Source organism: Caloenas nicobarica, chromosome 3 (assembly GCF_036013445.1).
Source record: "Caloenas nicobarica isolate bCalNic1 chromosome 3, bCalNic1.hap1, whole genome shotgun sequence".
Taxonomy (NCBI): Eukaryota; Metazoa; Chordata; class Aves; order Columbiformes; family Columbidae; genus Caloenas; species Caloenas nicobarica.
Window position 1 is genome coordinate 58,625,795 of NC_088247.1, and position 16,378 is coordinate 58,642,172.

Below are 16,378 nucleotides of genomic sequence, written 5' to 3' on the forward strand. Positions count from 1 at the left end.
TCACATTCATTCGTAGGAATGATTCCTCAAGAGGCACGTCTTCCTCTTTCCAAGGACCAAACACTTCAAAATGGCCTCTGAAGAACTCTTGTTTCTCACTCTCTCCCAATTATATCATATCTTTGTCATCAGCATCTGTAACTTTCCCATGTGGAAACAACTCCTCTCTCATCTCTACTGTTCCAGACCCTTTCAATTAAGAAATGAACTGTGACCTCCTTCCTATGCACCTGCATTGTTTCGTCTTTTCACATCTCATTACAAACAGCGCTCCAGAGATTGCTCCAAGTTACTAAAAATATCAGTTTTCCCATGGCTCCTTTTCCAAGTATCTTTCAGTAGTGCATCACAAGCATAACTCAAATCCCGAGCATTCAACATTTGATTAACACCTTACTGATCTGTTTTTGACAAGAAACATCCCAACCTTTTGTAAATGCTATTTCTTTATTGGAGCACGAAGTGGTGATTTTGATATTTTCCTCATTTTGTTCCATGAGTACTCAAGGCTTCACATTTTGACAAGTGTTCTCCTGGCTGAAAAGGTCTTTTTTAAATACTGATTGATGTCTAAATATATTTCAAAGAACTGTCAGCCAAAAAGCAAAGAATGATGTTTTAATTTCAAAATAACCTTAGTACATAAGGACTAATCTAGTTCTGGAATATAAAATTTTAAATAGTGACAGTGAGACCGAAATAAATGAAGACTCCCAAGGTCATGTACCTGAAATGAAAAGTGTCCACCACTAGATGTCACCATTTCAGAGATTAAGGAAATGGAAAGACATTTCTGACCTTCACTAAATTAGACTTTAGAGAACCAAATGTGCAGGTACTTACTCAAGCAAAGTGCTTCTGAAATCAATAATTGTGTACTTAAGTAAAAGCTCAGTAGACATGTCAAAACTGAGCTCTTCTTGCATGTGAGTAACTGTAAATGAAGCATCACAGGAAAAGCATGAGCGTGGTGCTCAGATGAACGGATACAGTGTAAGTGTGTGAGGAAGGAAGCAGCCCCTGGCCCCTTTAGGGTGTCTGGTGAGGGTTCTTTTCAGTGCAGAAGGGGATAATAAAAGAACGAGGAAGCCCTAAGCAACACTTAGAGAGACACAAACCTGACCAACATACGATAAGGGAGGCAGTAGCAAGAGGCTGATAAAGGCATGTGGAGTGTGGGGATGTTTATTTCAGTATGATTATCTGCTCTTGTCAAATGGGATGGTAAGGGAAAGGTGGAAGCCATAAACAAAATATACAGAGACACAAACCTGTCAAACTTAGCAGACAAAACCAAGAAACAAACCACATCAGTCACACTAATTGATGGACTGTCAAGAAACCTCAGGCAAACTGGGACTTTGCAGCTGTTGGGGATGTAAAGCTGAGGGTCCAGGGTATTGGGGTGGGGGGACTGTGCAAATGGATGGGAGATGTGCAGGGGAAGGGGATGGGGAGGAACAGAGGAGTGGACAGAATGAGGTGTGGAAGGTGCCAGTTGTGTGTAAAACGGGGCTGGTGGGTGCACTTGTCTGACTGAGCTGGTGTACTGGGTGTTGGCTGCTGGGGGCAAATGTCTGGATCTTCCCCAAACCGGGTGTGTGTGAGGGCTGCGGCTGTTCACTACCAAAGCTCAAGCTGGACCAGTCGGCAACTGGGATGCCCATGGGGTGGGTAAGGGGGCCCGGGACCTGGGCTGGGGTGCCGGGCGGACAAGAGGGGCTGTGACAATGCTTGGGGGGTGCACAAATGTGTGTGTGTTTGTAAACCTGGAGGGGGTGATGTTCGCGCCTGCAGCAGTGACCTTCTGTCTCTGCCAGGGGCTGGTCTGCACTTGTGTCTCATGTGAGCCCTGCGTGTGGGTGCTGTCTAAGGCAGCAGCTTGTCTGTGGCAGCCTGTGTAGCCACCGTGTCCATGTCCTCTGAGCATGTGTATGTGTCTCTGGAACGTGAAAGTAGCAGGTACATCCATCAGAGACCCTGGGTCCCCGGGCCACTGGGCTGGGCTGGAGCTGCTGGAGGCAGTGGTCACTCCTAACATCCCTTAGCATATAGTAATGATTTTTAAAAAGCAGAGAGCATTATTTTGAGTTAGATTGAAGGAGAAAATATTAGATTTCTACAGAGATCATCTATTTTTATTGAAAATATAATTGAGTGAGAAGCCCTAAACTCTTACAAAACTACTGAAATGAGGTTTTCTGAAAACAGCCTAATAGGATATTTATGTTTCACTTCATATATGCAAAACAACATAATTATAATGATATTATAAATTACTATAAGTTTTTAGATTTGCTGAGGTAAAAAGCCTAGCGCTAGTTAAATGGAACAACATTTTCCTTTTTGGTGATTCTAAAGACCCAGAAAACTGCCCTTGACAAACATTTGAGATTCTTCCTTGTAGTAGCATGCCCAGTGATGACAGCAAGAATAATTTCCAGTCACATGTTCCATTAAGACTGTGGCAAACCATTAGAAGTTAAAGCACTTGTAGCATTGCATATGTCGATTTGTGTCCTACAGGACTGAAGAGGGAGGGGTAGAAAGAAGGTGTCATGACACTTTTATGTCCTTGTTTAAGTTCTGCAGCAGACAGTGTTTGACTAAAACAGAAGATTTGGCACATTATTGTTTCGTATTCTTTTTGCATCTTGAAGTAGTTTTCCATCCTAAATATACCTGTGGTTAAAATTAAAGCTGTAGGAATTAACTATGAAAATTAGGTCTTCTAGTAGAATGCCTAATTGAATTTTATGTTGCTATTTAAAGGTGAAAAAAATTGACTCAAGCCTGTATGAAGATTTTAAAAGCCATTATTTTGGAGATGAAATCCTGCACCGCCTAGATCTTTGCTCCATGTTGAAAAAAAAGCAGCCGAATGGTTACTACTACTGTGAGTCCTCTATTGTTTTTGGTAAGTCTGTCTTAATTTTTCTGTTATTAATATATCGGTTTTGTCTGCAAGTTATGTGCCTGAAAAGCCATTTTTTCTGGAGTGTATGTTACGTGAATTTTGTAATAACATCCATGGAGTCTGATGGGAGTCTGTCCTTCAATCTCCAGGAACATTGTGCAGTGCTTCTTGCTGACAGTTGAAGTTCGTGTTCAACTGTCCGTCTCCAGAACCCAGTTCCATTTCTCATCCTAAAATGAGTGTTTAAGATAAGTGAGATTTTTCACTCTCCAGAGCTGCGCTTCTCTCTGTTGGCTGTAAAGACAGCCTGTGTGACTAAGTTAGATTAGATGCAGTAAGTATAGATAATTAAACCTAAGCGAAATGTCTCTGGTTTGGCAGAGATGTGGCCTTACTTGGACTATATGCATATGTAGAGAGAATTTCAGTGGCACAACAGATTTCACAATAACTGTTCAGAATACCATCAAGACTTTAGACATTGCATGGACACCTTGCCTAGATCATTGCAGTGCTAGAAATCAGAACTGTGTCCTCCTGCTTTGTCTGAACAGAAGCTTCACATCCCTGTGATTAATATTCTAGGCTTGTCATCTCATTTCTGCCGCAAGTCGTGTATGGCTGGAGCTTCAGGTGGTACACATGGAAGGTCGATAGACTAAGAGACTATAGGAAAATGGCTTGTACAATAAACATCTCCGTGATGGTTAGTTCCCAGTAGCTAATTGTAGATCTTGGGGCTGCTATTGGTCTTATTAAAAACATGAGTTAAAACACTGTAAGTGAAATAACTAGAGAATGTTGAGGATTTTTTCTTAAATGCAGTCACCTCTTTTAACGTAGGAATGTATTGTGTGATGTGTTGGGAATATCTTTAAAAATACCATTCCTGCACATGCAGGTCAAGTAGTAATACAGCAAAATACAAAGTTTTTTATATTAATTGATTTTTTCACCTATCCTAATTAGACTGATTCTTTATGTATGTCCTGTTAGAGGTGAGTCTCAAAAGCCAGGTTTATAGCAGGGAACAGGTCATGGTCTTTGAAGGTCGATTTATATTTTTTCATCTTTGTACTGGTATAACTTGGGTTTTATTGTTTGGGGATTTTTTTTTTCTTTCTGCAGTCATGTCAAAGGTTGAATGTAATGGTGTTGGAAGACATGTGACACTGAAATTCATACTAAAAATTCATGTGATGACTTAACTTTGTCTTTTTTCTTTAGAAATAGAAATTTAGAAATAGAGCAAAACTCTATAGGGCATATTGTCAATGAGCAGTAGCTCTTTCTCAACAAGAATATGGATGACAGTCTTAATAAATTCTAATAAAGCAAAGTCTTAACTTTCACCTGCTTAAGGAAAAGAGAATATCTGTTCTTGTATGGATCCTCTAATAATAGGGAAGAAATATGAAAAATCTTTTACAAGGAGCCTCAACAACAAAAGGCTGACTTAAAGACTATGATAAATTTGCTCTCATGTTCTCATATACCTTGCAACATTTTCCGGATTTCTGGTAATAAGCAGAAATATTAAAAAGAAAAAAAGAAAAAAAAAGTGACCAGAATACATTCCAACAAGCAACTTTTTCTGTGGATCTAATGTTTCCCACTCCAAAGCATTCTAGCCTTCATAATGAAAATATTCACAACTGAGAAATGATCATATCCTCAGAAAGAAAGAACAAAACATGCAACATCAGGGAAATCTTCCAAGACTGTTGCCATCCCAACTAGCTGAAGAGAAACATCTTCACTGGAATCTTTTCTTGTGTGGACAGTTTTAAAAGAAATCTCCGTCTTCATCCTTAAGTAATAAGGAATCTCAAAAAGAAGGAAACTTATGTTTGTTATAAAAATACATCCTTAGGGACTAAGAAATCTTGAAAAGATAAAAACTTCTGTTCCTTATGAAGATACATTGCTATGGACTAAGAAATCTCAAGAAGATGAAGACTTTATGGAGGTATCGTGTCCATCCCAAATTTCTGCAAAACCTTTACAGTTATCATGAGCATAAAATAAAAGGAAAACTTCTGATCTGGGCATCTCTTCTAGGTGAGCTAATTTTGATGGAAAGATCCGACTTTCAAAGGCTTATAATTGACAGGAATACATGTGAATAATGCATTACACTCATTATTTCCTAAGCACATATTGTTTTTTTCTTAATCATAAAAGCTATACTTGGTTAACAGGCAGGTTATACCTGGTTATACTTGGTGCCTCATCTGCTGTTTTTCGGATACTTTTCAAGATCTGGATTGTTTTATTCTTCATGCTATAAAACCAGCATTATGTTGGAGATGAAGGGTGTTCATGGACAGTTATTACTGCTCCTAAATTCCTGTTGTTTGGACTAGTTTTAAATAAATGCCACTATTAAAATTTAGTGCTGGTTCCAGGATTCTGTGTAGGGCTTTGGTGACTACTTGGGTTTTACCTTGTGGAAACTTGTTTCCCTGTGTGACAGCATTACTGGTGGAAGTGCTCAATGGTCTTGAGGACTCTTTTGAGGACTTATGATTAAATACTTATACAATACTTCAAACATGTCAGGCACTTTGAAAATGCTAATTGCTGTTAATGTTATTGTTTGCACTTAGGGCCATCTTTATTTAGCTTAGGTAGACTGATACAAAATAAATCAAAAGCAGTGCAGAGGAAAAAAAGTAGGATGTCTGTTTAAATTAGTGGCAACCCTATTGCAAAATGCAGACCAGTCAAAATTAAAGTGAGTTATATTTATACATATCTATCTGTCTATCTAAATCTATTATCATATTTATTACCTCATGTTATACATGTCTCATAGTTATGTTTATACCTGTGTATATATCTGTATATCTAGTTTCTTCTCTACATGTTTGTACATTCAAATATTATTTATGTGCATACAATTGCTTGGAAAAAGAGAAATTACAAGATAATTTAACATGTGTAAAATGTTTCATTTGGGTGAAATTGAGGCTCCACTATTCACAAATATACTTCAGAATATTTTGGAATATGTATCTGATTAAGGAATTTACTAAATAACTTGTTACAGAGAAAAGCTGTTTAGTAGTATATTTAGTATATATTGACAGTATTTTTTTCCAAACATTTGTTTAAATCTCTCTTCTTGAACTTGTCTTATTACTGACATCTCAGAAAGCTAAAATGAGGCAGTCAGTCTTTCAGCTGTCTTTGGAATATGAGTCCCATTAAATGGTTTATAACAGCAGTCAATCAACTGCTATTCAAAGAAAGAATCAGATGCTTGTTTGGCTTTAACTCAATCCTGGTATGACAATGCGTAAAGAATTTATGGCAAGTGTCATTTTCACAATCTGAACAGAATTCTCCTCTGAATTATTTTTACATGAGTACTACATCTGGCTTTATCTAGCCATAGTATTTGAATTGATGTTCTTCAATGATACCACATTAAGAAAGTGTAATATTATTATCTCCACTTTTCTCAGTCCTTTTATGAACATAGATGCATCTTGCCCAAATGCATGCATTTCATTTTATTTGTTTGGTACCTATTAATATGTATTTATCTAAAGCCAATAAGCGAAGGAAAATAGCTATATTGGAACAGTGTTTAAATTACTTATTTTTTAATTTAAGAGAAGACAAAATTGTATTTTAATGAATTTTGAAAAACACATTTTAATATGTTTTAAAAGGTGATTTCAATAGTAACTATAGGTAGTTAGGACATTAAAATAAAGGAGGGAGTTAATGCAGTTCTGTTAATACATCAGAAACAGTGACAACTGAAAATTGCCTAATGCAGACAAAACACTGTATCCAGCTCTAGTTCTTTCTACATGTACGTGTACGCAAGCAGTTATCTTCTTTCTCTGAAGCGCACAGAAAATACAAACCCAGTATTTACTTTTTGTTACCTAGAGTTTGGGCCAAACTTGAGCGTTGTGCATAATAATAAGATGAAAAAATCTAGAAAGGGATCAGAAGTAATGTTAGAAACAGAAATCCATACACAACACAGGATTGCATGCTACCATGGCTGATGGGTGCCACAACACATACCAGCTTCACAGCTGTGCATTTTAAAAGCACGTTTGAAAATACGGGAAGCATAAAAGCATGATAAGAATAAAGGCCAAGGTGAAACACCTGCTGAGCCGCAGCCGAGTGCACAGCAGGGAAACTGGCTGGGACAATATGTTGCAGAGCAGCATCCACTATGTTCAGCAGGGCCTGCAGACATCTGCACCGGAAGATTTCTCTGCATCTTCATGCCAGGCCCACAGGTTGTGTTCTCAGGAGTTAAAGGTTGACATGACAGTGATGTAATTTTGAAGCTTTACCCTCAAAGCAGAGTTCGGTTTATTTTTTAGAACAAACAAACCAGCTAGCTAACAAAGTGTCCTCCTTCAGACCACCCACCTCATGGCAGCTGCTGTGTGCCACCTCAAATCCCACGGAAGACCAGTGAATTCTGGAATGAGTTGAGCTTCTCAAGATATACTCCTTCACCTGAATGACTGGTCAGTTCCTCATGTCATGGTGAAAATGTTCAGTAGACCCTCTGGCCATCATGGAAGCATTATGTAAATCTTCTTATGTTAAATATGCCTTTAGCATATTTCAAATATTTTCAGTATCCATTAATGAAGATTTTTGTAGACTTGTTTCAAACAATATGTTTATTAATATAAAATGAGATTATATACACATTATGAACAGAACACCTTACAAATAAAATTTATTCTTGCAGATTGCTGCTGTTAGGCTGGTTGAATCTTTTAAGTAACTTTTTAGTTACTTAAACTTTAATAGCCTTGCTTTAGGATTTAGTGGTTCAGTTTATGCTTCCACATTACATTTTACAATGTTAGCCAGGCAGTTTCTCAAAACCCATGTCTCAAACAAAGAACAAGATGCTCTTAGTGGTACCTTGTGTAAGAGCTCTCCAAACTGAAGATAGGTTTGTCAGCAATAGGCTTTGAGGATACCCATCAAGGAGAAAGAGTCAGAAGAAAGAAGAATAGAATAGAAGAAAATACTCATCTGTACCTAAACCAGAAAATAGATATTATAATGTCACTTTATGAACTCAATACTGAGAAGAAATAGAAGACTGAAAAGAAAAGAATTGGAAACCACTTGGTAGTTGGACAGATGGTCAGATCCCTTGGTTTGCTCATTTAAAAAAATGCACTTATAGTGTCAAGCAAAAAATATAGTAATATTTCACCTTCATCATTAAGGGAGGATTCAAATGTAGTCTGCAGTATGAATTTTGCCCAGTTTGTCTGAAATCTTTTTCAAGTGGCACAGGCTTAAATGAAAAGAAAGACTGCCCTTTGTCTCCTTTAGATATTCTTCTGCTTCTGTTGGATGCAGACAGTTTGACCTAAATGTGATTGTTTTTATTCATACAGCAATTAAATATTTTCTCACATTGGAAACACCAATGGTAACCAAATAAATGCCCTTTTGATCGTCCAGATCCTACATCCTCCAAAATAAATCATATCACATGTTGGTTTCTTTCACTCTCCTTCTTACTCGCATGACAGTGAATCACTTCTTCTAGAATAATAATCATTCTTTGATTTTACCTGTTATCTGTCATCTGCCCTTCTTTCTTCTTTTTCTTTAATTTCAAAACACTCCTAGGTCTGTTTCTTTCTCTCCTTAATGTTTCTCTCCTTGCTAGTCTGTTTGCAGGCTAGCTTCTACCTTCTCCACTCTGTTACATTGTGAGTAATCACTCTTGAGTTTCTCGCATATCTACGGCACTCTTCCTAAATTCTAATGAATAATATGGCAGGCATACTGCTTTTGGATAAAAATGTCTTGGGCAGCTTCCCACGAGCTATTTCTTCACATTGGAAATTAGTAATTAATTCACTGTTTGTGGTGAATTTATCCACAGCTGCTGCAATTTTGTGCATGCAGTATGCTAAATGACTCTTTGCCTACATAAAAAGCAACAGGTATTGTGCGCTAATCAGTAAAGTCTTTCTCTAAAGCACTGTTTCCTAGCAGAGTAATGTGGTGGAATATTGACTTATAAAAACGATTCTTTCAAACACGGCAGAGAAACACTCACATTTTAGTCACTAGCCTAGAAGCCAGGCTCTTTATGGACAGGGAATAGAAAGTGGCAACCCAGTGGTTTTGTACAAACGTCAAATATTTCCCATTCACTACTGAGAACAGTGGTGATCCCCTAGTGATTCCTTTTTGCTGGTCTTACATGAAAATTTGATGGATGTTCTCTAGTGACATATCTCATCTTGTATCGCTCTGTTGGGCAGTTTCTTCTGTATTTGGTAATTTTCTGCTATTGAAACATTGACCATTAGTATAGCATTTTTCATGATGAGACAGCATTTTTGTATTAATTTTGTAATACCAGTTATAACTTAGAAGCTATATTGATAAATTCTATGTGTGGACAAGGATGAGAACAAGCTGATTGAGAGGGAAGTAACCAGTGTAAACATGTTTTGAAAGTGGAAATTTTAGTTTCAGAATGATATTTCATTGCTTTGAGGGCAAATGTCCCTGACTTTGAGCTTTAGTGTTGGCAAATGTGTAACAAACTTTTCATTAGGAATTGACAGGGAGCTTTGAATACAGGAAAATGATGTTTAGTATTCAATCATGCGTCTCCTAATACTGAAAGTAAGTAAAACCTTCTCATCATCTTCCGTGATGCTGTGATTCGTGATTCTGTGATTATATGGTATTTGCTTTATTGTGCAGGGTAATTTTTTGCAATTTTCTTTAAAAAATATCATAATGTAATTCTGTTCTAAAGGCTATTGTCCTTTTATTTTTCCACAAAAAGGTATTTGAAGTAGTGATGTTTTTCATGCCAGAGCTGTTATCAGTAGTTGAAAATACCTGAAAATAACATTTTCCACCAATGACTTTCAAAAATATGTTTAGACAATGGGATAAAACCGATAAATCTGACAGGAAAACACAAAAGCACATTTGACATCAGTAAGAATGTGATTCGTGATTGAAAATGTAGTTGAGTATGTAAAAAAGGCAGAATTCATTTTTCACAGCGTAACATTGTGCATTATAAAATACAACTTAATAATGCTCAGCAGCTTTTTTGTATCTTAAGTATTTGTGCTTTAAAGACATTTTTCCTCAAGCAGACTTTGGCATCCAAACAACTAACTTATTCCTAAATTTAATATATTAAAAATACATTGAAAATATGTAAAACATTCATTTCAATGTATGTTAATTGCAAAAAGTAAACAGACCACCTAGGTGAGGATTAAATTAAATATGCAATAGTCTTTCATTGAACAGATCAGTAAAAGATAATTACTTTTTATTCTTAAAATTTTCCTAGCTAGGAGATGGCTTTTGTTGATATGTGCTTATTGTGTAGTTTTAATATGAAACAGAAGGTATGTTTGATGTACCATAATTGAACTAAGCTCTTCTGAAGTTCCCATGAGGAGTGTTTTTCAGTAGTTCAAAGGACATGGAGTGAAAGGAAAACCAATTTCCCATTGTTCAAATGTCAACCGTTTTTCAATTGTTGATGGTTAGTGCAGACCTGAAGAGCTTATCCCATGTGCTGCCTGGTTACACACGAAGAGTCTGCTGAACTGCCAGCTAATCCCTGGGGGGGTGTTCTGAAGTAAGACGTGGTTGCTGGTCAGTAGAGATCGATACTCCAGGAGTAATACAAACACTGACATAAAAACTGAGTTGTTGAGGAAAAGGGCTTTGTTTTGCTTAATACCGCAACTTAGATTTCTCTTTCAGAACAGTGCTCAGCAATGAATAGAAACAGGTGATAATTTCATTTCCAGTAGTTCTCTTACTCTCTACATAAAATGTTTTTTAAGCCCCTGCTATTTGTGAAAGTAGTTTCTTTTCAGTGGAAATCATTCCAAGATAAAATGTGGCAGATTTTAAGGAAGCATTGTTAATGTGGCATACCGTGTCATTTCTTCTTTCCTGGAAAGCAGCAACGTGCTGTTCTTACAGAAGCAGTAGAATGTAAAAACAAGATGACATCAACCACAAGCTAAACAAGATCATTATTGTCTTAACAGTAGCCTGCCAAAATTCTTGAAGTTTTAACTTGTTCTTAAACACAATCAGACAGGGCCATCACAGTACCTGCTGGATACATAATATGCAATCTTCTGTTTTTCAAATGAAGGTCGAACATTTAAGATCTGAATTAAGATTTGGTGTCAGGAGAGAAATCTGAAACATCTTTCTGTTTACAGGACACTTCACAGATCTGTTGGGTATGAATGGTTGGACCCTTATCTATCAGCCATCCAGCTATGGACAGTCCAGCATTGGGCTTCATCCCCCTGCCCCACAGCTTGAAAATTTACCAGAGGACGTGGGTTAGAGTAGAACTGTTGTAGGCAGAACGGTGCCAAACCTTGCCATTTGTGTAAGAAATAACTTTTCGACACCTGCCTTTTGTGCCATGTGAGCATTCCTCTGCTGTTCCATTGCAAGATTAAACATGTTAACCACCATGTCATAAACTATCTGATATTACTTAAATGGTTTAAGGTACCCCACTTGCTTGTGCTGAGGAACAGACCTGGAGAACTTGGGGTCAGGTGGAGATGATGATGCCTAATTAAGCTGGTTGTCCTGCTTCTCAAGTGTTGGCACAGTGCTGAGCTTGACAGCTTGAGTTGGCACCACAGACTGTGTTCACCTGGAGTTGGGTCAGCTATGAGTATGCGAAGAGTGAGCTCTTGTTCCCTCTAGACTGTGTAGTTTTCATTTAGGTAAAGAGCTCGATTTCTGAAGTGCTGAGATGCTACAGTTTACCCTTTGGCATATACTTTTTAAAACCTCTGCTGTAACTTCGTGTTTTGCAAAGAGCAGATTTGTCTTAAAGAACTATCCATGGTTACTAACTAAAGTAACCATCCACAGCCTACATATTACAGCAGAAAGTAATTGCTGACTGAAGACTGTCTAAAAAGCCTTTTACCTTTGAAATCTCTTATTTAGGGAAACAGTGAAAATGCCACAATTGCATTTTAATACCTAGGCACTGTTGTTTAAGGTGTTTTGAATCAGAAACCCTACATACTGAACTTTATTGCTTTAATCAAGGGAACAAACAAAAGGCTTTCTTACACATAAAACTGTTCCTAATTAAATACACTTGGAAAGTAGGTCAAGCTGAACAGGAACAAAGCACTCTTATTCCAAAATAGGAGCGTTCACATATGGAATTATTCAGAAACAGCTCTTAGCACTTTAAATTCCCAGCTAGTGTTAATCTGCCTTATCTTTCAAATGCAGGCAAGCCCTATAGCTTTCCTTCCCCATTCCTATCTATCGTATTGCAAGCAAAAAACACGTTTGATGTTAAAAATTTACATCACATGATTAGGATGTTATATAGCCTTTGGCAGAGAAAGAGACTTGTTAGTTTGTCTTTAATATTAGAAATGTTATTTTCACATGAAAGCAAGTAAAAGCAATAATTATTTTACATGGCAAATGTACCTGCTTATGGATGTACTCTTTTAGAAGCATGTGTTGAATTCTTTGTGATCTTCATTATTAGTGAATTCCATTTTCTATACATTGTAATTTTATTTCCTGACATATTATCCAAAGTATAGAGATACTAATCTCCAAATATCTCAATTACCATCCAAAATCTGGATTAGCTGTTACCTCAGTCATTTATATCTTCCAATTGTCTTGCAGTTATGTAGTTGTCTGGCTGTCTAGTCAGAACTTCTCATATATGCTTTTTCTTTTCAGAAATATACAGAACATCTGGTTTATTTTTCTTCATAATTCATTAGCTGGATTGATTTGAATGTACTTAGCAGTTATTTATATTCTTAGGAATAGCTTTTCTTAATTTTGAAGAACACAAAACACATGAAGGCATACTGTTTCTCCAAATGGAGTTTAAAATATTATAGTACAATTCTTTCTATGTAGGCATAGCAAACACATACTTCAAAGTAAACCTAAATCCGTAATTTGAAATACAAATGTGTAAATCCTAATACTTTAGGTATTTTTAAACTATTGTAAATAACTTCCTGATAAAGAATCATCTGTATTTTGACTGCTTCTCTGTATCGTGGGGCTTTTTTTTTTTCTTACATTACCAATTTTCATCATGATGCTGTAATTATCCAGGTTACTTATGAAGAATAAGGGCTAAGAGGTTTCAAAAACTGATTTCTTTCTGATTGTTTATCTGCTCTTTCAATTTTAAACTCCCAATCACATTCAGTCTTATTCTTCACTTCTTTCTCAGTTTGGGACTTTAGTGGTACAGGGCCAGTGGTGGTGAGGCTTGCATAATGAAATTCTAAGGAAAATAGTATTATTTTAGGAGAATACTTCTCTGTAGTAGGGCAGATTTAAAGGTAACAATTATTCAGTAGAGTGCAATAGTCAGGTACAGAATATTTTTGAATATTTGAATATTTTTGAGCTTCTACTTAGCACCCTTCTTGTCTAGACTCTAGTTGAGTTACAGTGCTCAAATGCATGGAATTAAGTGCATATATTTAATAAGTATGTCTTTTGTAATGGTAGCTATTCTGACTGTTGTTTTTTTATTTGACCACCGTTGTCTTTATTGGTTTGTTTGATTGAACTGAGTGCTGCATTGAACAAGCCAGTGGGAAACACCCAACAAAGAACGATGTCAACACCTCTCTCTTCCTTTGGTTTTGAGTTTGGCATCTCACTCTGCTGGGATACAAAGCCCAATATCCTCTCCTGATGATACATGGGTAATTAAATCAGATTTCACTTTATTTTGAAGAGGAAATACTTATTGCATATATAGTTTGGTTACAGCTCCCACACAGATTGGACCGCTGGGCTTTTTTCTTTCCCTCACTTAGGGCAGTTCAAGGCTCTGAAGGCCGGAAAAGCCACCACCTGCAGCCTGGCGTGGAAGCTGGATGATGAACCTGTGTTCTTCCAGTAGCTTCTTCAACGTGGAAGAGAATTCAGATCTCAGAGGGCCAAAGAATGAATGCCCCTCCTGCCATCCCAAATCAGATTCTGTGATCCTGTGATTATTTCTTGGAGTGTCTAGTCTTACAGAGGTCATAGGCACAATGTTAAAATGCCCACTGGACTCATAATCTTGTGGCCAATTTAGGAAAAGGAGTGTCCAGTTTCTGGATCCTAAGCAGATGGAGCCCAGGCCGTTCAAACTGAGGCAGTTCTGAATGTGGCTCCTTCTGCTGCTGGGCAATAGTAGAATATGTGAGTTTTATTGAGTTCTTGGATGCCGACCCATGACTCCTGTCTAAATGCTCTGTTTGGTGCTTGCCTTTTTTTGGTATTCGTTAGAGACAAATCATCAGTTGATACACAGATGTATATGTGTGTGTGTGTTTGCCTGTTTGTGTATATGCACATATATCTACATAGCATAACTCCTGGTATTTACTTTACTGTTAGGTGATGCAAAACATTCCCTTTAAGCAGCTCTTTTCTTGCTAGAAATCTTTTAATCAATTTAGCCACAGAAGTGGGTGGTGTTCACAAGGAGGAGGTTAAGAAAAAGAACACCAGAAAAGCATTGGATAAATGTGATTTTGGACAGCCTTTGACAATGGAACTTGTATGGCACCTTGACATCTATTAAAGCCACTTCCTACCAGTTGCACGCTAGATTCCCTGTGATAGGTTTTGGGCTTTGGACTGAGTACAGCCCAGATGTTCATCTTCTCATGTATTGTTAGTACATGATTCATTGAAATTTTCCTTTTCTTTGGAAACAGTTCAGAGAATCTCATACACTGACATGTTTATGAATGTCCATTCAAGGGAGCATCTTTCTTGCTTGTTGCATGTTGTTACTGTCTTTTATAGGTGAGCTTATTTTTCAAGCTATGCTATCTTTGCATTCTTACATAAAAACTTAATTAGCACTTAAATAAAAACTTCATGTTTAACATTGTAATGAAAGTAAATAGATAAATCTCCTTTTATCAATTAGTATAAAACAGCAATTTAAAAATCAAAGCTGACGCTGAAGGTATAACCAGTGATTTCTCCTGTCTCCAAAACATATTTATCATTGCTAAGGATGAAAACAAATGTCTTTTTCCCTTCTCTAGGAGGGAAACACAGTTGTAGTTTGTACAGTACACAGAAATTTTGTGGAAGTAAATAGAATCCAGAGCAAACAAAGGAAACCATTTTACTTTTAAAGTCTGATTATGCACGAGTACATTTTGTAAAGAAACATTTTTCAGTACATTGAGGAAGGAGAAATAATTTTTTATTTCACTTAGTAGATATTGTATCCTCTCCTTTTTCTGACAGCGAATGCAGAATCACATTCCTTTTTTTTGACCTTTATAAATATCACTGTGTCCTTGGAATAAAGAAAATGCAGGAATGCCTCCTCAGTTACTTATGTTGTAATTGGTTAATATAGGCATCTCAGTCAAAGCTCCTAATTCTTGAATTCCTTTTTAAGATTAAAAATATTTTTCTGAAAATGATATCAATTTTGTACAAATAGGTGTTTACATATGAAACTAAAATTTCAGAATGCACTTCCATAATAGTTATAAACCTTAAAAACTGATATTGAAGGACAATAAGCAAGTTTCTAGATGAAGATCTTCTAGGTGTAGTGCTAGCTGGCTTTTTTTGAGAACTTTGCAGTAAATCACTCCTAGCTGTTAGCTCGCTTTTGACTCCATGGATTTCTAGGAGGACTTTCAGATTATGCACTTTCGGTATTACCAACTTTATATTAGGTAGATATCATTTCTACATCTTTTGATAGTGACGTCATAGAAAATCCTAATGCACAAGCTTTGATTCACTTGTTGTTAGTTTACTTTTTACTTCTTTGAGCTATATATAACATTCAGATTAATTATTGTCAATACTCTTACAGATAATCCCTTACAAAATAACTTACTGAGTTATTTGAAAATGTGTATATTTTAATTTTGAATCTGTAAGTATATTCTGTTAATGTTTGGGTCTATTAGGCAAGTAGTATAATGAAGTTTACATTATTTTAATGAACTCTAATATTTTACCTCATCTTTAATTGGAGACTGATGGAAAACTGGCAAAAACATTTGTTTAAATCAATATTAAAATTATGAAACTGTTGATCTGTAGTGAAAGAATGGCTGAGTTCCAGCAGAAGTTTCTGTTAACTTTGGGTCAAGACATGACTTTTGTTTTACTTAGATTTTTCTGAGAAAAATGTACGAAGGGAATAACAAGAATCAGTGTATGACTAACCAAAAGGAGGTTAGTTCACAGTCATCTCAGAAAGCAAAAGCTGGCTGGCATTCCCAGTTCTCCTTTCCTTTCCATTTAGAATGAGTTTTCTGCTTTGGTCTCAAGAAAACCTTGGAGCAGAATACCATAAGAAATGAGTCAGTGTTACTGCCTGTCCTGATCTTTTAGCAGAGACTATCTGGCGCTTCTCTTCTTGATGATGAA

At 36.6% G+C, this 16,378-nt stretch overlaps 1 protein-coding gene across 1 annotated transcript in view; it reads left to right on the plus strand.

Moving 5' to 3' along the window:
• AKAP7 (A-kinase anchoring protein 7) overlaps positions 1-16,378 on the plus strand; it is an 85,773-nt gene that overhangs the window by 35,675 nt on the left and 33,720 nt on the right. The window contains 1 exon segment of the mRNA XM_065632774.1: positions 2,773-2,917. Coding sequence (XP_065488846.1) covers positions 2,773-2,917 — 145 coding nt within the window.